General features: G+C 31.1%; 3 protein-coding genes across 8 annotated transcripts in view; 2 read left to right on the top strand and 1 right to left on the bottom strand.

The window, feature by feature from the left end:
* The window catches only part of LOC119830362 (protein tramtrack, alpha isoform-like), an 18,946-nt gene extending 9,220 nt beyond the window's left edge, over positions 1-9,726 (top strand). For 3 of the 4 annotated variants that reach the window (XM_038353350.1, XM_038353349.1, XM_038353351.1), the window contains exons 3-5: positions 4,893-5,342; positions 5,416-5,673; positions 5,749-9,726. In XM_038353350.1, coding sequence (XP_038209278.1) covers positions 4,893-5,342; positions 5,416-5,673; positions 5,749-5,912 — 872 coding nt within the window. In that variant the 3' untranslated portion in view covers positions 5,913-9,726. Of the gene's footprint in view, positions 1-1,561; positions 4,740-4,892; positions 5,343-5,415; positions 5,674-5,748 lie in introns of those variants that run through there. The other variant, XM_038353353.1, reaches the window with a different exon arrangement.
* A 1,160-nt stretch (positions 9,727-10,886) lies between these two features.
* On the top strand, positions 10,887-12,743 carry LOC119830480. 3 transcript variants are annotated; one of them, XM_038353523.1, is made up of 2 exons: positions 10,887-11,106; positions 11,603-12,743. In XM_038353523.1, exons 1-2 carry the CDS (start codon positions 11,056-11,058, stop codon positions 12,533-12,535), a joined length of 984 nt encoding a protein of 327 aa, XP_038209451.1. In that variant the 5' UTR covers positions 10,887-11,055; the 3' UTR covers positions 12,536-12,743. The 3 variants fall into 3 exon arrangements, with proteins under 3 accessions (XP_038209451.1, XP_038209453.1, XP_038209452.1); XM_038353525.1 differs by lacking the exon at positions 10,887-11,106 and adding an exon at positions 11,160-11,223; XM_038353524.1 differs by lacking the exon at positions 10,887-11,106 and adding an exon at positions 11,287-11,529.
* LOC119830479 (extracellular sulfatase SULF-1 homolog) overlaps positions 12,601-21,803 on the bottom strand; it is a 55,325-nt gene continuing 46,122 nt past the window's right edge. The window contains exons 6-17 of the mRNA XM_038353522.1: positions 19,294-19,432; positions 18,467-18,654; positions 18,137-18,301; positions 17,749-17,938; positions 17,447-17,585; positions 17,205-17,356; positions 15,553-17,030; positions 15,281-15,395; positions 14,896-15,115; positions 14,686-14,814; positions 14,535-14,613; positions 12,601-14,426 (exon numbers count right to left, since the gene is read on the bottom strand). Of these exons, the coding sequence (XP_038209450.1) occupies positions 14,345-14,426; positions 14,535-14,613; positions 14,686-14,814; positions 14,896-15,115; positions 15,281-15,395; positions 15,553-17,030; positions 17,205-17,356; positions 17,447-17,585; positions 17,749-17,938; positions 18,137-18,301; positions 18,467-18,654; positions 19,294-19,432 (3,076 nt within the window). The 3' untranslated portion in view covers positions 12,601-14,344. The remainder of the gene's footprint in view (positions 14,427-14,534; positions 14,614-14,685; positions 14,815-14,895; positions 15,116-15,280; positions 15,396-15,552; positions 17,031-17,204; positions 17,357-17,446; positions 17,586-17,748; positions 17,939-18,136; positions 18,302-18,466; positions 18,655-19,293; positions 19,433-21,803) is intronic.

Here is a 21,803-nt window from a genome sequence, read left to right as displayed (position 1 = left end):
TTAATAAAACAAAATACAATCGTATACAATAATATGTTAATTACTATTTTTAGAATCTTTAAAAAAATAAAAGTTACATCAAAAGAGAGTTAATTTTTACTTAATGTTATTTTTTGATTTTATTTTCTTCGTTAATATTTGTTTAATACCTCTTTATTTATAACGTGGTTCATTCTTATTCGATGTTGATTTTTTTCTTTGTGAAGTTTAAGTACTTATATTATATTCACTGTCTTATCTATGTACCTATACTGTTTATTGTTTTTTAAAAGATTTGCTACTGTTGATTGTCGCTATCGTATTGGTTATTATAAATCGTAAATCAGCGACACCACGGCTTAACCTCTGTGTAAGTGTATCTAACTGGTGATATCAGCAACGATGCTATTAACAAATAATTCATTTTTTTATAATAAATAAATATATAATAGTAGCAAAGTAACAACACGGGTTATTAGTAAAGATTAGATTAAGTTATTTATAATATATTATAGTTTTACATTGTGTTAAAGAAAAGGAGTGAATTTTCTATTCTGTAGAAAAATAGTAGTCACGAAGAGAGGACTGATCAGGTAGGTAATGCTATCATTAAATTGATACTTCTCTCACGTTTTGTAGATGGTGTGGTTAGAGCTAGGTTTTATGTTTAAAATGCTTTCAATGTTGCTCAAATTTACGCTATGCGAGAACAAAGTATTTTTGGTTCAGTACAAATTGTTGCTTGTACCTTTTAAATCCATGGACAATTAGTTTCATTTATGCCTTATGTGTTATTTTATTCTATGACATTAACTTTTTTTTATAATTAAAACTCAAAGGCAGCTACATCATTTTAAGCTTAATTGCGATTGTACACGCCCTTCAATATATTATGACCCACCTTTTGTGATCTTATAGCTAAGCTGACGTTAGTCCTTTATAAATAACATTAATATGTACCTACTACAAAACTTGCCGAAACAGTTCCAAATGCAAATCCTTGAGTCCTATTTTATTCATAGTGAAACTTTACTTTTTGTTAAATAATTTTTTAATTTATTATTTAGATAATATGATTATTTTGTAATGTTTACATGTTTGTTCTCTTACGATCCGTTCTATTGTAGTATAAAATATAGTTAATGTTCGATTCTAAATATAATTTAAAGAAAAATTAAGCATTTTCTTATTACGTTCATCTGAATTTTTTGTTTCTAGTTGAATATATGTTTTATTTAAGGTCCTTCCAGAAGAGCGAGTTTGTGATCTATGTCTACAGTTTAATGTTACAAAAAACATTGGTGCTAATATTGTCTTCTAGACATTATTCTTTTTTTGGTATATGACAAGCTCGTTCAAGAAGTAGTTCAATCACTTTTTTGTTTTTTATTTTATCATGGTGTAATTAATTACTCATTGAACAAATAAATCTTAATATATTTTATTTGTTGTTGTTTTTTTTTTGTTTTTAATTCCCCTTATTTGCACATTTCACAAGCTATTGTTGTTATTTTTTTTGCAGATTTTTTGTCACTATCGAATCACCTTGCTCTTTCCCTCATAAATTGTTTTTATTTTCCAGGACGCGGTACGCCAGAATTTGAGAGCAAAGACACGATATTTCTCCAGTCACAATTCAACGATGTTCCAGGGAAAATTCGCGTTAATCCAGCAACACAGTCGGCGTCAACTTCCAATGAATATCAAAACGATTCAATAAATAACAACACTGTACAACAAGGCAACCAGTCTCAGAGACCATCGGTTCGGCGGCGGATACGGAGAAGAGCTAATTCAGCTTCCAACGACCCCGCCGAGCAACTTACCGAAATGTCGGTTAGAGGCCTCAATCTATTCAGATACGCTTCGGTGAACGAAGGCGTTTATCAATGCACAGAATGTGCGAAGGAAAATATACAAAAAACATTTAAAAATAAGTATTCATTCCAGAGACACGCATTCCTCTATCATGAGGGTCAACAGCGAAAAGTCTTCCCTTGTCCTGTTTGCTGCAAAGAATTTTCCAGGCCAGATAAGATGAAGAACCACATGAAAACAACACACGACTGTTATGTACCCAAGGATTGTGTTTATCCGCCAAATACGTATTTCATATTACCAGGTCCACTTCCAATTGATGGACTCGATACATCACTTCCCTCTGGAATCAAATTGGAAGCTGTGGGGTCAGGCTCACCTCACGGTTCAATACCACATTCTTCTCCTGATCCTGCGCAGGCTTAGAAGATACAATGGTTTATGTAATATATAAATTCCAAGTTTACTATTATAGACATACATAGTGCCTTTTATAAAATGCCTTAAGTTGTTTAAATATTCTTGCAATTATTAGGTAGTTAGTTATCCAGAGTTAATTAGTTTGTACAACTCGATCTATTTTTGGAGTGGAATTTTAATATACATTTTATATTTCCAATGATACTGTTATGCATTTAATATCTAATGTTTGTTGGAGCTCATTGTTTCAATTGTTTAAAATATTAAGGTTGTGCGGATTAGACAATAAATATACAAAATAAATAAAGGCCAGTTACGCCTCAATTGTGGCGATTAAATTTTAGATTTTTTACAGAATTATTATATAAAAATGACGGGTGCTTAGGAAGTCTGAAATTTTTCTACGTTTTACGCTCTTTATTGTATTTAATTCTGTTATATTATTCTTCTTATAAACAGATAATAAGTAGTAGTTAAAACCCCACATTTTGCAACCAAAGACTGTAATTTCGTAATAATGTTCCGTTTTGAAAATCTGAATAATTTGAAATTTCCTGGCTTTAAAAACTGACTTTTTGAAATTACTAAACTTTCTTAGTTATTCGCCATTGTAATACTAAAAATATAATACTGTTATCATATAAAAATAAGTAAAAGTTTTATAATACTATTAATTATATTATCAACATGTAATAGTGCCATAGCACAAATATTTTGTATAACAGTTTCCATTTTCTTTATTTTTGTAGGTTATGTAATTGTATAAAGGAGTTCTATCACAATAGAACCCAAAAAACGACAATCAGCAGTTCTTCCATTGATAAGGAAAAATATAAATATCATTAAATTAGGTGATAATACTATGTTTACGTTTTAAAATATAACATTATTGTTTATGGTAGGTAAGTTTATTATTGGTTAAAGTGTCTATAACGAGCAATTTTATATAAGATTGACATACCTAGGTATATAATAGTATAGATATATTTACTTAAAATCGGTTATTTGAGTTTTGTGTTTTAGATTTTGCGCACAATTTTTTATATAAGTTTATCTAAGGTTATAGGTTCAAGTTGGTGTATATAGTAGGAGGTGTGTAAACTTGGATCGTTATAGATTTTATATTCACCGTTAAGGTATTAACAATTGCAGTGTGATGTTTTAAAAATTTAGTTAGGTATTATAATAAGCGCCAGTCAATCGCACAAATTTTTTCCCGGAGCCGTCTAAAGGGCTTTTTCATTTTACTTGTCTTTCTGCTTTATTAGAAGCGACAAACATTAGGATCTACCTACAACTTGGAGTCAAGCTTGAAGTCTATAATTTTTTATTGCGTCCGAGCTGTTAACCCGTTATTTATTTCTTTTTTGTTCTTTTGTAGTATTTTATTTTGTGATATTAGTGCTAACTAAGTTAGCTGACATGTTCATTGTTGAAATATCATTATTTCCTCTTCACTTTGTCCTACACGCTGCTAGGCAGCATTTCGCTGGAAAGCAATTATAAATCGTTTTCAATGAGTATTATCTACGTATAATCGTAAAAATATTTCTCATTCTTTTTTTAATTTACTGCAATTGAATTTTTATACTTAATTGGTTCACACTTTCGTTTTCTCGTTGGTATGACATAAACAGCTCAATAAAATGTTATATTTTTTAAATTTCAAAGTATAATCAAATATTGTTGCATTTAATATAGCTACATTAACGAAAATAATTTTCGTACCAACTTATTTTTCGAGAATCATTCATTGCTTACCAACAAATTATCGAATAAAAATTTCCCACATTTAAAAATCGAGTTCTAGTATCTTCGATATTTGAATTTGTGTAAATTGTTAATTTTTACGACTAGTATAGTCGAAATAAAAAATATTTAGGTATATGAGAATTAAAGTGTGGACCTTTAAAAGTTCTTTCAATTATCTACCTATTGAGGAGTTTTATAAAGTCTATCTTTATCTAATAATAATAGATCTAGTGCAATATAATTTGCAAGTGTTAATTAATTCTATATTCTATTAAAAGGGTATTTAATTGAAGAACAGATGGATATTTATCAACAGTTTTCTTAAACGTCTTTATTGTAGTATTATATATCTTTTTTATAGTTTTGTTAGATAAAACTTCTTTTAATGACTACTATGTTTTTGTTTGTTTATTATTTAACGGACTTGGTATGGGAACTGTCGATAACACATTATTATTGGGAAGGAGTTAAGTACATACATATATGACTATTCTTAAAGTATTATGTAAGTTAACATTTACGATAGATGATATACTTTTTATCAATGTTATTAACACATACTACCACAGTTTAACTGAATTACATAGTTTTATAGATATAAATATAAATATTATTGCAAATAGCAAAGCTTTAACACTAAATTCTTTAAATGTTAAAATATTGTATGTAACAAAATTAAAGTAGTTATAAGAAAAAGAATCTTACCATCGCAATAAGTAAATAAATGCGAAATATGTACACTTCAAATAATGAATAAATAAAAAATTAGATTTATTTTGTTTTCTTTTTTACGTACCTCGCGTTGAGTAACGCTTGATGTATTCCTATTATATAAATTGAAATATGTAAACAATGATTAAACGAGATCTGTTAGTAAGCATTTATATGAATTCTTAATTTAACTAAAATATTACCGATTTCAGCATATCAAACAACGTATTACGATGACGTGGACAGTAATTTCCCAGTAATAACATTGGAGGTCCTATCCACAAACACAGACCACAATTACTCTACAAATTATGGACAAGAATATAACGAACACCACTCACATGAAATGGAAATTATGGACAGTGAGAACCATGAAACTGGTGTACATTTCCTATCAGAGCAAATTAGTAATGAATGTGATAAAACTGAATTTGGAGAGAGCAACGAAGACGTTGCGAATAGCACTCCTACAGTGAGGAGTGACCTGCTAGAGTATATGATAAGGAGCGATGGGAAAGTCGTCTGTAAGCTCTGTGGCGAGGTGTTGCAAAGCCGAACACATTGGTATAGACACAAATACAAAATTCATTCGGTTAATGCTTTAAATCCATCGCCGTTGTTCCAGTGTGAACAATGCCGTGTATATTTTAAAAGTAGGAAAGGTTGGTATTAATATTTAAAGGCCGATCGCGGAAACAGTTAGAAAATTATAAAAATGCACTGTAAATATTTCAGGTTATATCGGACATATAGCGAGTAGACACAGCGATGTCATATCTGATCCTAGCTCAGTTGCAACTAATACGAAAGTTGAAAGTATTCCAAGTAGAACGACAATCGCAGAACCTTCTCCAGACATTAAAGACGAGACAGATCCTGAAATGTCAATACCAAAGACGAGTGTACCAAATTATCAAACTGCTACACATTCAACTAAATTGACGACAAATAAGAATACAGAAAATAAAAAAACATACAGATGTCAAACTAAAGGTAACTTGTTTTACTGATTCCATCATAAATCTATCATTTGATTGCTTAACTATTTTATGATTGGGTTATTTCCAGGTGATAATTCTGTACGAACTGCAAGTGAATGGGAAGAAAAAAGAATCAGAGAAGAAAAATTAGTAGCTGACATAATTGCTAGAGTTCGTAAGGAATGTGAATCTCAGGGTAACGGGCCAGCGCGCCGTGGGTACTCCCGCAGAACAACTGTGATGCACTCATGACATAAGAATTCTTAAATGAACATAGACAAAATGTTCCTCTTGCAATAACCTGCAGGCCTAAATTTTACAATTCAATGAAAGTAGTGCCAAAACCGTGCCAAAAGTCAACAGTGTGTCAAATATTCCATTTCACTTGTTACTGTTGTTAATGTTTTTATTTAATTTCTTTGCATAATTGTTTAGGAGTAGCTTTATTAGAGACCAGTATTAGCAACCATTTGAATTAGAATATTGTTATTTTTTTTTTTTAATTAAGTAAAGCCAATAATATATGACAAAAGGGTGGAAAAACTGAAACAACGTGAAAGTTCCTATTGGATGGCAATACCGCCGATGATATATTTTTTAACGCTTAGCTTTTTGTAATCTCATAAAGATTTAACCGTTAAGGAAAAAATATTGATACAGTCTATATTTTGTTAAAGTGCTAAAGAGGTAGGGTAGACCTAATTTTGTATGGTGACAAATCATATCTGTTACTTTTTATTTCCAATATGTAGATACAATACTGTATTTTAAAAATAGTAGGCATATACTGTCAAAATTTTAATCCAGTTTGAAAATTACGTAAGGAAATGCTTAAAAATGATTCTAATCCGTGATAAGAATTTTCGAGGTGATTTTAAAATGTGGGTAGCGAGCAACATTAAAATTTAAAATTGTGATGAAGGTGTACTACTAGGATCATTGTGAACATGGTTTTGAATGAATTTATTCATTTATTTAAAATAGTTTTTAAGAAGAATATTATAGTACTCTAGTACTATATCTATACTTACTTAGTACTATATTTTTACTTACTTAATTAATACTTTACTCTATGTGCGTAAAAAATACCAGATCATTCTTTTCATTGATTATTTTAAAATATAATAGTACTGTATGGAATGGTGATAGACCAATCTAAGTTTCAACTTATATTCTATGTTTAATTTAAAGTTAAGTTTGCCCATAATTCATACATGCACAAAATAGAGGAACAAAAAATATATAACAAGTTTGTAATCAAATGAATGACATAAAATAAAAATTTGACGGTAGAAGTCACAAATAAAGTCCTAAAAAGTTATTAATGCAACATGCAAATATTTAATTTTAAGTAAAAATTAATTGAACTGCTCAAATTATCGTTATTTTGTAAATATTTTTTCTTAGAATCCCATGTTTGCAATTATTCTCCTCAGTACAAATATTTTTAACAGGCTTATAAGATTATGTAATTACTTAGTCGATCTTTAAGGGTTTACAACCTAGATTTGTATAAACCTACATACTAAAGAAAATGATATTGAAAAGCTTACATTTCCGATGTAATTCTAAATATATGATGAAGTATTAAAACTACATTATGAACATATACAGAAAAATATTCTCAATAAGGAAAGGTTCAGCGAAGTTATTTAAAAGCTGGGAATTTTTTTTTATAAAATGCATAAAAACTTTGGTATGGTCACGATTGTTAGCTAGAAGTCTCTCATAACATTACACGTACTACCTACAATAGCAAAGAAAATACAACTTGCCTAGGTCCTGTTTTATAACAGAAAAAGGTAGGCGATACTCACGCTGCTACGCATACGCATGTGACGTGTTACGTACTACGCGCGTTTTTGCGGGATTTCATATATCTTATACAACTCCGGCTCCGGTTCTATATATGTATGAGAGTTGGAAACCCGTACCCTTTTCCTTATCCTTCGTAGTCTTTATATTTATTCTCCTCATCAATATTTCTTTATTCCATACCTTTGAAAGTCGGCCCATCCCGAAGCAGAAACGAAGGGCCTATGCAAAAGGCGTAACGCCTGTGCAAATGTTATAGATGGTGGTAGCGTTTACCATCAGGGTCCCACCGGCTTCGACCGACTATGACATAAAAGGAGATCTGACATTATAGTGTAGGTTATTTATGTACTCACGCGCGTAATTGCGTTTCGTGGATTCACGCCGGCTCTGAAATATTTCATTCAATGCGGTTCGCGGTGGTGATAGTGCAGTGCAGAATGATTGTTTTGTTCGTGTAGAACTCATTCGAGATGCTGCTACATTTACACTACGTAGTTTTTGTACGGTCAAATGAATAATTCGTGAGAATCGAAATGCCAGTAGATCCATTTTCTGTGCGTTTTTGTATACATACCGCTATGTGCGTGGTGCGTGGCATTCAAATGACGTAGCTATGTATATAATATGTAAGATACATTCTATATGTGCATAGTGTGACTGCCCCTTACAGGCTACGGACATACCACAATGAAGTGCATAAGGTGTTTACTGTTTCAAATTTCTATCTATGTTCTATGGCCTAATAAAAATGTGCTTAGTCATCAACTTTGTCTATGTTTAAAGTGGCTAAAATGTTTTAAATGTAGGTAGGAACATAAAATAACCTACGATGTTTCAATAATAATTATGTGTCTAATACCGAGTAGTTTATAAACTATCGTTGATTATAGCATTTCCATTTACAAAATAATAATCAAATGCATGTTATTGGTGTCTATATACTGAATTACATAGAACAATGAAATGTTATTAATTTTTCTCGTAGAATTATCAAATCCTATGACATAACTTACTTTGAATAACTGTGTAGGTAATAACTAATAAGTAAAAGTTAGGTACAAATGTATTTTATTTTGTTTCATATCATGAATGTGTAGATTTAATCCGGTAGATTTAAAAATAATAAGATATCGTATATCTAAACTATGGATAATATTATTAATGCATAAACTACGTCCTCCTTTTTTTCCAAATTCAAAATTTGGATAGATACAAAAAATATCTATAGTATTACATGCTGTTAGTAAAAAAAAAATAATAATAACTTATACGGCAGCCTAAAATTAAACATGTTTCAAAAATTTTGTGTCAAGTTGTAGGGTTGCTGGTCTGGCGACAAAAAGCGTCAACAACGGGCCTCAGAAGTGTGCCGTAGGAGAGGCCTATGTCCATTAGTGGATATTAAAAGGCTGATAATGATGATAGGAATGATTTCAAAAATTTTTATAGCAATGTAATAGTGATGATCTTTTTAAAATTTTATTCCTTCATAACATGTAAATATGTCTCTAACAGATTTTAATCGTTAACAGATGCATATTAAAATAGATATAAATTAGGGTTATATTTCAAATTCAATTTCGAGTGATTATCAAATTTAAATTGGAACGAAGCATCTGTTCTTTTATAGAATGTAGCTTTTTCTTGTCAAATAGGAAATTTGGAAACCTGCATAATTAAGCAGATTATTTTTTTAAACTGTATAATAATTATAATTATTCGTCCAGTGTGAACGTACATAACATAATAAATACCTATTATATGTACTGAAAACTTGTAGAGTTTACTAGTTATATCGTATCATAAGTATTTATTAACGAAACCTAAAGATTGAATTAAAGTTACTAAATTTAATAGGTTTCAGTTTAAAACTCTACATCATAAGTATTGAACAAAATATAACAATATCTTAATTATAAATGATTTACACTTTTTTTATTTACGATAACAATATCAAAAAACTTAATCCTTAATTATTAAATGAAAGGGTATTAAGTACCGTTTATATATTAGGCGAGGTAACCACGCTAGTACCACTAGTATAGTATTATGTTATCTGTGCTCAGTATGCGAAGTGTTTTAAAAACAAGGTTTTGTGCGCAATTTGGAATTTAATGATAATGTATAAATGGGCTCAAGTTATCAAAATACTATACATTTAAAAAATCAAACAAGTTCCCAAACGTAGAAATTTTGCCATGAAATAATTCAGTTCTTCCGATAATAAGTAGATAGACTCGTATATATTTATATATATCTATCTATCTATCTAAAAAACTTGCTTTTGTTTCTACTTCGGTACCTCACCTTAACAGATTAGTTTGCGTTTACAAGTTAATGGATATGGAAATAAAAAAAAATTGTATGTAAATAACATGACAAACAAAATTGTAAATAAAACTATTTTATCATTAATTATTTAAATAATGTGAATATTCAATATGTGTCAAATTTAAAATATACGAAACCTGTGATGATTGTGGCTCAGATAATAAAGTATCTATTGAAGTGTAATCTCTTATTTTCCTCTCTTGTTTAATATGTAATTGTTTGGTGACGGTAATACGTGGTTTGGTGCAATTGCGATAGCGAGTTTTTATTAATGGTTTATCCATTACATTTTGTTTTATAAAAAGCGACAAATTTCTTTAGCCCTTGCCAATCTTGTACAGAAGTCAAAAATAAGTTATCGTACCCACTATCTATGCGCAGCTATCCTGGATATTTAAGGATCTTCAAGCTCATGGATGACACAGTAAGAGGGGCGTTGGTGTTAAATAAAGATAAGTATCTAGGGAATTGTCTATTTCTCTTCAGGTAGTGTAGTGCGTGAGTGTTTTTAGGATTGCGATATTATTACAGGTAGCTTTGATTTGTTGGAATGGGATAAGTAAAACAATCAAACATCATAACCGCATCAAACAACACACTCAATGTTCTGTCATCAAATAAGGTTTTAACTTTTACAAAGTAGCGGCGATTAGTTCACAATTTCGGCACGTGCTACAAGATTCTTATAAAACTATAATGATATTGATATTATTATGCTTTTTACAGCTCTAAACCAAAAATGCAGAAATTATATACCATTAAAAGCGTAGGGTAAAAAATCAGTAAAGGAGAACATTGTACGGTAATTCTTAGTGCGGGATTTTTTTTTTTGTATTATATCGAAATATCTTTTTGTAAGTTTCCAGTCGCGTTCCTGTTTCTGATGTACTCTTAGGAAATATACAAAAATTGTCAGAGTAGACGTCGACGTAGAGCATTTGACAGGTTGACAATTTTGTTTTTTCCCTTCTTCCATTATGGCAATAAGGGGTTGACAATTGACATTATAGACAATTGACAGTTAAGTATAATAATGTTGTCGTTTTTTCATCTTTGATTTTTTTTAGAATCAAAGTAAAGTGTGTAATCAAAATAAACAAAATTGTTAACGACAAAATTTTAAAAAATTTGCTCGAGATGTGAATTTTCGTATTTGTATATAAATATTAGTTATAATAGTTTACCTTCTATTGATGATAAGTTGTTGGTAATAATTAAATAGTTATATTTTAAAAGTTTACGAAATATGCCTCAGATATTTCAAGTTTTAAGATGTTATAAGTGTTTTATATTTCAAGTAAGTAACTAGACTTTAGTACTTATATTATACATAATATATAATTTTTAATATATATATGGTGTCCGTACTCCATTGAGACGTTATTGAAAATTTTTAGAGCTTCCTCCCCCTCTGGTAAGAGTTGATTGATTTATTTTAAAAATAAGAGAAAATACTCAATACTACTAGTAATTAAGATTTAATATTTATAGACAAGCACTATACACCTGACGGAAATCCCTTAAACCCATATAAAAATTTTATGTTTTAAACATATTTTAGTATTGAATGATATTTAACTTAATTAAAAAAATACGCAATATCTCCTAAGACCTCACTTAAGATTGAGTGAGATCCAACTTGTGTGTGATGTAATGCATAGATGCCCCCTATGTCTTTTTTATGTAAGAGTGGGCAACCATACTTGTGGTTTGTCTGATGGTAAGTGACTTCCACCGCCCATTAACATTTAAATGAAATTAACAATCATAATATGAATGCTTTTAATAAACAGATACATCAAACAAAAAAAAGCAATAAATGGGAATGCAAGATGTGTGGTGAAAAGCAATCAATAAAGCGTCATTATGGCATTGGAACTGGTAAAGAGTGCAGATTGCATGTACAGAAATTAAATAAATTGCAAGCTGAAAAAATCAATATGCCTAAAATTGAAGTAGAAGAAGAGGAAGAAGAAGAAGAAGAAATGGAAAATAAACTAAAAATTACTACTACTCTGAATTACAATAATAAAAGTAAGTGGTCTAATTATATAACTGAACACAAAGAGATACAAGACATGAATGAGCTGATGTTTCTTGATGACAAAGAAGTAGTTCTAGAAAAACCAAAAAATGTCATAAAGTCGAAGCATAAAATAACCAGTCATAAATATTCAGACAAAGATTATCGTGATTCTGTAACGTTGGATGATGTTAGGTCTGAAGAAAAATTTAAAAGTCATGAACAAAGTTGCAATGGGACACCCGAAAAGAATAGAAAAATTCCTATTTGCAATATGAACTTGAGTTTCACAAAAACTAAATCAGTAACATCTTTGGTAGCTATTGAGAAAAACACTTGTTCCAATATATTAAATAATGTGTGTATATCTAACTCACAAGCTATTACAAATGATAAACAAAATAGTTTAAAAAAGAATTCCAAATGGGCACAGTTCATTGAAGTGGAAGATAGTGTTGATGAAAATATGACTTCAAATATTGAATATTCAGAGGGGAACAAGTCTCAAATGAGTGTAGCTGCTGAAAATAACTTTTCACATTCACTGCCAAGCCAAGAATGTTGTAAATCTCAAGATTTAAATACAAGTTTTGATTCTAAGATTCCCATAAAAGAAAATAAAATGATGAAAAGGGCACAAAGAAATGAATCTATATTTTCAATGGTGAATGAACATGATTTGGACAGCATTCTAAATATTTAAATATTATAAAATAAAAATATATCTAAATGTTCTAAATATGAGTGAGAGAAATAAAATATATGATGTTTTTATAGATTTCTTTATTTTATCTTTAAAACCAAATACATGGTGTTTAAAATGCATGCCTCAGATTGAAAATCTCTGTTGTTACACATTTAAACCTACAAGCATTTCTATAAACAACCATTCTCATCACATGGCAACAACTTTATATCACTTTATTTCTAGTACATAAAACTGGCTACAATCATTTATCTTAATAACTTCTAGTAAATTGCATAAAATATATTATGCATGCAAAATACATATAAAAAGTTTGTGTTTTATTAACTAAGATATAGAGAAAATGCAAATTTTGTAAAAATTAACATTATATTAGTGTTCTTATCTCAGATAATAATACTTCAGGCAGTGTCACAAGTTACAGAAAATATAAATATAATTTTAGCTACGGCTAGTCCGGTCGTATGCACAGTAAAACCACAACAGTCCCTACAGGCCATAAGCAAAATTATTAAAACTGTTATTTAAGGCGAAAGAAGTCTCCGAATCTTATTTTTTCTGGCTTTCATCCACTACTCACGCCTTTGATATTGTCTCACTTAAAGAGCGTAAATAACAATTTTATTATGTACTACCTATGTCTTTTGATATACAATAAGGCTTTAATAAATAATCTTTAAAAAAATAAAACATTTTTGTAATTGATGTGCCTGGGTGATAAAATTTGTGTTGGATTTTTCTGCTGACCGGGCAGTTTCGGTTTTTTTTTTATATTTAACGTATGTCATTGGAATACATTCGCAGACAAATTCAAATATCCTTTTATTTTTATAAACCGCTCCGCGGTTTCATAGTTAGAAGAGAGGTTATACACCAGTTTTTTCTTTTATATAATAGAAACACCTTGAAAGATTACTTAACATAAACATTGCATCAACCCCTAATTCACGATTTGTTTTTTAAATATATAAGAATTCTTTCCAAATTGCCCATACGAAGTACGGAATATTACTAAAACATATTAAAGTTTTATTTGTTATGATATTGTATTGTATACAGGACTATGGATCTATTACTTTTTTATGTTGTTACGGGCAACTGAGCTGGTGTTTCGCCTGATGGTAAGCGATCACCAACGCCCATGAACATTCATAGAGATAGTGCTTCTGCGAATGCGCTGCCCGCTTTTATGAAGGAAGGAATCCTAATTCCTAAGGAAAAGGATAATGGAAAGATTGACGACTGGAAAGAAGGATTGTACTGGGAAGAGTGAGGAAAAGGAAACGGCTCTCTTTAATTCATATAAATTATCAAATGAATTAGCGCCAATTATCCTAATATTATAACAATACTACATATTATAACGTGTCTACGTACAAACTAAGTGACGACTTAAATAGCTTTGAAGTCTAGATTATAAGTCATAATTTAATTAAAGCGCATTTTGAATTAAATAGATAATTATTCTCCTTATAGTTGTTTTTGTGGTCTTACTGCGACATAGCTCAAAAATCACAAAACAAGATATTCATCCATAAATAATTCATAAAACAGAATTTTAAATATAGCATATAAGTAGGTAGATATAAAGATAATTTCGGAAGCCCTACTAGATTCGATGCTTTATAATTATTATAAATAATGTTACGATATCTATCAAGATATACTATATCTATAGACTTAAAGATATTGTATTCGTCTAAGATGTCGACAATCTGCTTCTCTCCCTCTGCGATTTTTATACTCGTATCTTCAGAGCATTGTTTAACAAGTTTCAAATTCTTTAACAAAATAAATATTTTTCGACTAGTATGCCATCATGTGTCGGCGACGATGTAGCTCACGGGCTCTTGCATAACGCCGACCATAGCCACTCCACCGCCATGCTCTAAAAATACAATTAAAGTCTGAATATTGTTTATCGTTCAAGTTCCATTATAGAATAGGATAAGATATATATAGTATATAGATGTATATAGTTGGATATATATAGTACCTTTCATTATAGCTAGGAGAGTCTCCCCTATACGTAATATGATCATCCGCATATCGTCTACTTATGTCCTCTATGTTACCTGCAATCGAAAAGATCATTAAAATAATGGAAAAAGTGAATGCGATTGACATAATAATTTACCATAAATTACCAGAATTAGAATGCGAAAAACGTCTGCAAGAGGGTCCTCGACAACTAAGCAATTGTTGCAATTGATTGTGGAAGTAATCTTTTTCGGCGACTGATAAATATTTAAACCTGTTTTGAGTTTCAAATGGATCTGCAAAATATTTAGAATGAATTAGGTTAAGAAAAGGAACATGAAATAATTCATTTCACCTTTTCTTAAATTAAAACATACCTATGCGAAGATTATAGTATGTTACAAGTCCAGTAACAAATTCACAATATAACAAATTATGCGTTGCATTTATTGTTCGCACACAGTTATAAGTGTTATTTGAAGCACTCATACAAAAACAGAATGGCCCTGCAGTCCATAGTGGAGCAGTTCGCCAATGTTCATTATCATGTCGGAAACAGTTCATGCGTTCGGATTCGCATAGCCGTTCAAGCTCCGCCTGAAACAAATAAACAATTCAATATTTTTGCAAAGCACGAGATACCTAACTTTTACTTTTAACGTTTAAAATCCACTTAAAAGTTTTTAATTTCTAAATGTATAATACTCGCGTAAAATCAAACACAAGAAAATACTAATATCTAACTTTCTGATCTTTTTATACCTTCTTTTTAGCTTTTCTCAATTTCTTACGCAATCGTTGTTCTTTGAGCTTCCGCCTTTCTTCTTTGGCTCTTTGAGCTGCTTCTAGATAAGCTTGAGCTGGTCCCTTAACTTTTCTGTCGATAGTAAGAAATATTAGTAAAAATATTTTCTGTAGAAGCAAGATTTATCATCATTGTGAATATTATTTCACCAATATAATCGCTTTTTACTTATATACAATTATAAATAGGAACGAACAGTAGAAAAAAAAAAATATTTTTTATCACTTACCGGCTTTCTTCACAGTAGCAAACATGCTTGTCTTCGTTCTCTATAAACAGAGGATGTAATCTTTTTTGGAATATGTCTGTGGGCTTACTGAATATATCCATATTATTTGGAGTTCCCCTATTAGGGTTAAGTTTTTCATACTCTGACGCATCAAATCTTGTTGGACCCAAATTCCCAGCAGTAGTTGTTACAGGCCTCCCTTTAGAAACATAGTGAGGCGTTTCCGTAGTTCTTTGAATGGACTTATTAACCATATTGTTTTGATGATTTGAAAGTATAATGTCTGCTTCAGAGTTATAATACTTTGCGGTTGTATAATAATCAGTTGCTACCGTTGTGCCATCAGTGCTGGAAATTGATAGATTTTGTAACGGATCTCTTATGCTCGATAATTCTATTATTCTTGAAAATTCGGTAGTAACTTCATCAATTGTTGTTGTTGGTATACTGTATGGCGTACTTTTTTCATCGACGATACTTTTGTCAAAATGATCATTGTTGGTAATAATTGTTGTTACCTGAGGTTTTGGTAAATGTTCTAGCTTTTGTGTTCTATTATTGGAAATATTACTACCGCTTGTAGGATGTAACTCGAATATATTTGGCACAGTACTTGAATTATTTTTTAGCTGTATTTGTAAAATATCATCTTTTATGTTAGTATTTGCCGTAGGTACACTATACTCGTTAGTGTGTTTTAACTTTTTTTCGAATAAATCAGTATTTCTTTGTTTAGGCTTGAGTCTTTGTATGCGAAATTTACGCGTGGAATCTTTATTTGTATTGTTCCCATGTAAAATAGTTTTATTATTCTGAATACGGTTTATTATGTACGATGGATTAATAGTCTGAACTTCAACTTGAGCAGGCTTGCTATTTTTTAAATGTCTTTTAATCTCTTTCAAATCTTCTAATTTCGTTTTAAGCTGTCTTATTTGATCTTCTAAACTTAACCTGTTAGTATGCCAAGCTTTTAAATCATTGTATATAACTTGTGAGCAATTAACTGTGCCATCCTTTTCAAGTTTGCATTCTAATGTCGAATCATTATTATTAATCAATCCTTGGTTTCTTTGTTTATGTTTATTATGATTCCAGTGTTGTGCCCTTCTCTTGCTTCTCTTATGATCTATAGTATCTTTGGTACGTTCATAAGCTTCTAAGAAGGCTTCAGTCTCTTTTATCAGTTTGTCAATTTTATCTTCGACGTTCTTTTTCTCAACTTCATTTAAAGGTTCATTTTGAAAACTTAAATGGCCTATGCTAGGGTTTTCTTCAAGAATACTATCAACAGTGTTAGGTTCAAAAACGTCGTTGTTCATTGAACGTTTAGTTCTAGTTATATTTTCTTTATTAATATCAGCCGGGCGCCTAGCAATATTACCGTCAGTTTCTAATCTTGTGTATACTAGACCACTGGGTGTAAAACATGCGCATTTCTTTGTGCTCATTTTCGGGTGAGGTTCAACTACACTTGGCTGAAATAAATAATACAGATATACATCTCAAAACTCAAAGACAAGATTTACATTGATATGTCTTTTTAATATGATCATTATGTAATATTAATAATTTAAAAATGTAATCAGCATGCCCAATTCTATAATACATTAGATTAAATGAATTGCATTATATTCAAAATGCAATATTACCTCGTATTTGCATTTGTGTTTTCTCCATCGACCGTTTACAAGAACACACTTCCACTTGCGTTTGTCAGAGCATGGAGCTCTTAGTTCAGCTTTTGAGCATTCTGCAGCTAGACGTGCTGCTTTTCCATTGATTATACTGGTCTCCGATGATTCTATTAAACATTAATTTTATATTAACATTGTATATTTAAAGAAATATATGGCATTATCAACTAATCTAAATATCTATTATATAAGCCTACCTGACAAATAATTTTGTTCATTAGAATTAGGATCATCAGCTTCCAGAACCTTCTCTAAACTAGCTTCAAGAATTGGATTGTGACTTTCATTTGATATCAGCGGCTCTGAAGATTTACTTGCACTTGTTGCTTCAGTACCCTGTAAATATATAAATATTTTAGATTTAATTGATTTAAAAAATATATACATTACTTAGATACAGGTAAGGTATTGAATAAAACGAATAAAGTCCATATATCTGTTCTAAATGTAGACAAAAGCTATCTCTAAAATACACTGATTAGAAAAGAAAAAAGCTCACATCATCATCATCATCGACATCGTCGTCAAGTTCTAAAAAGTCATCTTCCGAATCATAGTCGAAGTCTCCACTCTCCGAAGATGACTCGGAGGGTTGTGGAGTTGTTGCCTTCTCGTTCATTTCCCGGCTATACTTCTGGGCGCGCAGACGTTCCTCCATAATATGAGCTTGCGTTTCGCGACGGCCAGAGCTTAACAATACAGATATTTATTATGAAAAAATGAGCTTACTATGTAAGATTATAAAGGCGAAGATTATATATGCAACGCTGGGCCAATGTTAATAAAAAGAATGTGTCGTAGGGTAATATGACGATAATTAATTAAAAAACGCTTGCCTTTTGCCAATGCAAAAACTTAATTGACATAATTTTAAAAGTTTTTCTTACCTTTCTACAAGGAAAGTATCAGGCCAATGTGCCGCAGCTACTCTTCTGCGTCTAGGCTGGAGGAGAGGCAGTAATGAACGACCGTCCATGTGTGCAGGAGGATCCACGCCCCCCATGTCCAGAAAAGTTGGAGCCAGATCTATATTGAGGACGATATCGTCGACACTGGAAATGATTAAAAGTATCATAAATATAATTGTCGGAATTTTGATATTCGACAATGAATATATATCAGTAAAAATAATTCTATCAAAAACATTTACTTGACTTGACAATCTCACTTAATTAAAAAATAAATCTAAAATATTATAATGTGAAATTTAAACGTACACGGTGCCTGGTTCAACGCCGGGGCCACGAACTAGAAAAGGGACTCTAATATCAAACTCAAAAGGAAAGCTCTTTCCCTTTACGAGCCCGAACTGTCCCAGATGGTATCCGTGGTCCGAGGTGTATACGAGATACGTGTTATCTAATTCGCCGAGGGCCTTTAATTCTTGATACACCCGTTCTACTGCCTGCAACATTGAATTACTTAATTATTTACAGCGTCTCACGTCATTTTTGTTATTTTAATTAACGAGTTTTTAAGACAGTAACAACAAAATAAGTTAATAGATGTTTTCTTATTTGTACTTGGTCATTTGTTACACAATCTTTTTATGTCGAGAAAAAATCCTCCCTAGGTATTTGATAGCGCGTATTGCGTATAACCATTGTAACATAGAAGCGAAAATATTGTATCATATTTATCATAAATACTGCTCAGTTTTTATGCCGTATGCTAGTCTTTCTACGAACTAGAAGCGTGTTGACTTCAATGCTTGCTCAAGTAATATTTTAATGTGGCGTAACGATAACAGCTTTTCAGATGAATATGTAGTCCTGCTTTATAATTAATTATAGCTATAAAATATAATTAACTGCTTGAGAGTGCAATGTAATCTAAATGAAAAGTAATGAAAGTAGTTCATAATAAATTGAAGATATACCATTATTATCTAGACTAGGTTTGTTTAGTACAAGTAGATACCTAAGGAGGAAATTATATATGTAGGTATGCTTTGAAAATCAATTTACTTCAATTCAATTATATAGTTAAAATTAGGCGACTCTGGAGAGTGTCGGATTTTGTCCGAACTTCTGAATAATATTACCATATCGACGCTCTGCAGTGTCTGCAAACGCTTGGTCATCAAGAGGTCTGTGAACTGGCGGTGAATGGGTTTCATTTTCTCCGTAACACGAAGTATCCATTGCTTGTCAGGATTAGGCGCCATGTCATACGTAGGTGTGCTGTAATTATGATTATGGTAAAACTACTAATATTGTGTATTATCCTTCTTGCAGGAACTTAAACTAAAACTAGGTAAAAAAATACTTAATCTATTAATTTACCCACTTTTTAATTGACATGTGCGATATAATAATAGATATGTGGCAAACGGTACATCGTCATGCAACGGTGCAAAAAGACTAACCGAAGAAAAGATATAAATATTGTGGGAGTCGAGCACGCTTCGGCACGAATTGGGCCAGCTCGCACCGGGGAAGTACCACACCCCTACAGAAGACCGGCGTGAAATAGTGGCATGCCACTGTGTTTCGTACGGTGAGTGGGGGAGCCGGAGGCCCGTTTCCTTTTCCTCACCCGTCCTAGTCCATACCTTCTTTCCAGTCGTTAATCCTTTCCTTTTCCCTTACCCCATAAAAGCGGGCAGCGCATTCACAGAGGTACTAGCTTTGCGAATGTTTATGGGCGGTGGTGATCACTTACCATCAGGCGAACCACCAGCTCAGCTACCCGCTATGACTTAAAAAAAAAAAAGGAATTACACATATTCGATGCGTATTATTGTAAATCATTAGCAAATTGTACAATTTTCCGGCGACATATTTATATTATATTCTGTGTGTTTCTAAACGTACTGTATATATGTTAAAGCAGGTACATATATGTTTACTATCTCAATTCTGAATGCAACATCAGCTAACAAATTTACCAGTTCGTCCTTCCTTACGCGAGTAAGATTTAACTGTCACAAATTCTTCGATGCATGTGTTAACTTTTTTGTTTACAGTAGAAATATAATTCTTTTTTAGAAATAAGGTCGCGGACGTTCAGGGCAAGGTATCCTATATCATTCTAAAATGAGACCAAATCACAACAATTTCCTATCAAACACAAAAAGAATCTCTATAGTTTATGGGTTAAAAAACCAAAAAAAATTTACAGTCGAATTGAGAACCTGCTTCGTTTTTGGGACGTTAGTTAGTAAATATATTTATTCGATGGAAGAATAAGTGTACGATTATTCTCGATATTATTTTTACTAGTATTCCAGATATCCTCAACAAAATATTAAACAATCTCCCAGGATGACTTTTAAAGATCACTAAACGTTAATAAATCATGTAAACAGAAATATTGAGGACCAAAAAAGTTTTACACACTAATGAATCTAAAACCCTTGATAAAGGTTTCGATAAACCTTAAACAACATTCGCCGATGTTATCATTTTGTTATATTTCGAAGTTTATTTAAGTGGTATCATTACAATATTTTAAAATTAAAATACTTTTTATGTGTTTATTTTTTATTGCAATCCCGTTTGTCGGCTCGATCCCCAGACAGGTTTGTCGGCCACACAATACGACAAAATCAATAAGAGATGCTGTACAAATTATAGCAACGATTAACATCAACGTTTTTTTTCAATGAATAGTAGGTATATGAATTTATTGTAATAAATAAATGTTCCGTGGAGTTTCAGCTGCTAAGTTTGCAATATATAATGCGTGTATGTCATAACACTAAAACTATATATTTCATGTTTAGCCTCATCCTGAAAAGCTATTCAGTACGGAAAAAAAAATTATAAGTAATCCTACATTTGATGTAGTCAACACACATACATTTCATCTCCTAAGATGCAAAATATGCATAGCTCTCAAAGTATACTTGAATATTAAAAAAACACTGCCAGTTGGCAACTTTGCACCGGGCGGTGGCGCCCATATGTCGTACGTAAAACTCGCTGAATTAAATTCGTCTTTATTAAAGCTGCAAATACAACGCGGAAGCCATCAAAGCCTTCAATGTTAAGTCATTAATCACACCGAGATGCAAATAACTCACCCAAAATAAAAATGGACAAGACTTGCAGTTGTTTTTACCTATAGGTAGGTACATAACTCAGTTTTGTAATCGTCTTAAAACTTCACTTATAAATTCCACTCGTATATCTTAATTTTCTCGATAGGTATTAAGGGATAACCATGCTTATTTTTTCTTATACTTTTTGTTTAAAATAGTGTCTTGGTGGTCTCATTAAAAATCAGATTATCTGATCATGGATTTGGTTGCTAATTTTTTTTAAATACCATATTAATTAACTTCAACTGTCAATGGGTTTCGATGAATATTTAGAATAAAATTTTTCTGATCGACGATAACAGGCTGTCCTTGATTGCTACGGAATATTATCTGTTTAACTTTAAAGTGTTTTATAATTTTGTAATGAATCTAATAATTAATACTATGTTCTCGTTGTCGTATGTGAATTTTATTGCAATAACCTAAATACTTTTTTCCTATACCTAGTCTTGCCATAAATATTGTAATAAAGAAAAAAGAAAATTGTTAACTGCAAATAACATTTATTA

Source organism: Zerene cesonia, chromosome 11 (assembly GCF_012273895.1).
Source record: "Zerene cesonia ecotype Mississippi chromosome 11, Zerene_cesonia_1.1, whole genome shotgun sequence".
Lineage (NCBI taxonomy): Eukaryota > Metazoa > Arthropoda > Insecta > Lepidoptera > Pieridae > Zerene > Zerene cesonia.
This window is presented reverse-complemented; position numbering and strand designations above follow the sequence as displayed.

Bases quoted from the DNA above. Each gene is read 5' to 3' on its own strand.
- LOC119830480 (XM_038353523.1), top strand. From the start codon at position 11,056: ATGCCTCAGATATTTCAAGTTTTAAGATGTTATAAGTGTTTTATATTT. The intron at 11,107-11,602 runs GTAAGTAACTAG...TTTAATAAACAG, and splicing joins ATAAGTGTTTTATATTTCAA to ATACATCAAACAAAAAAAAG.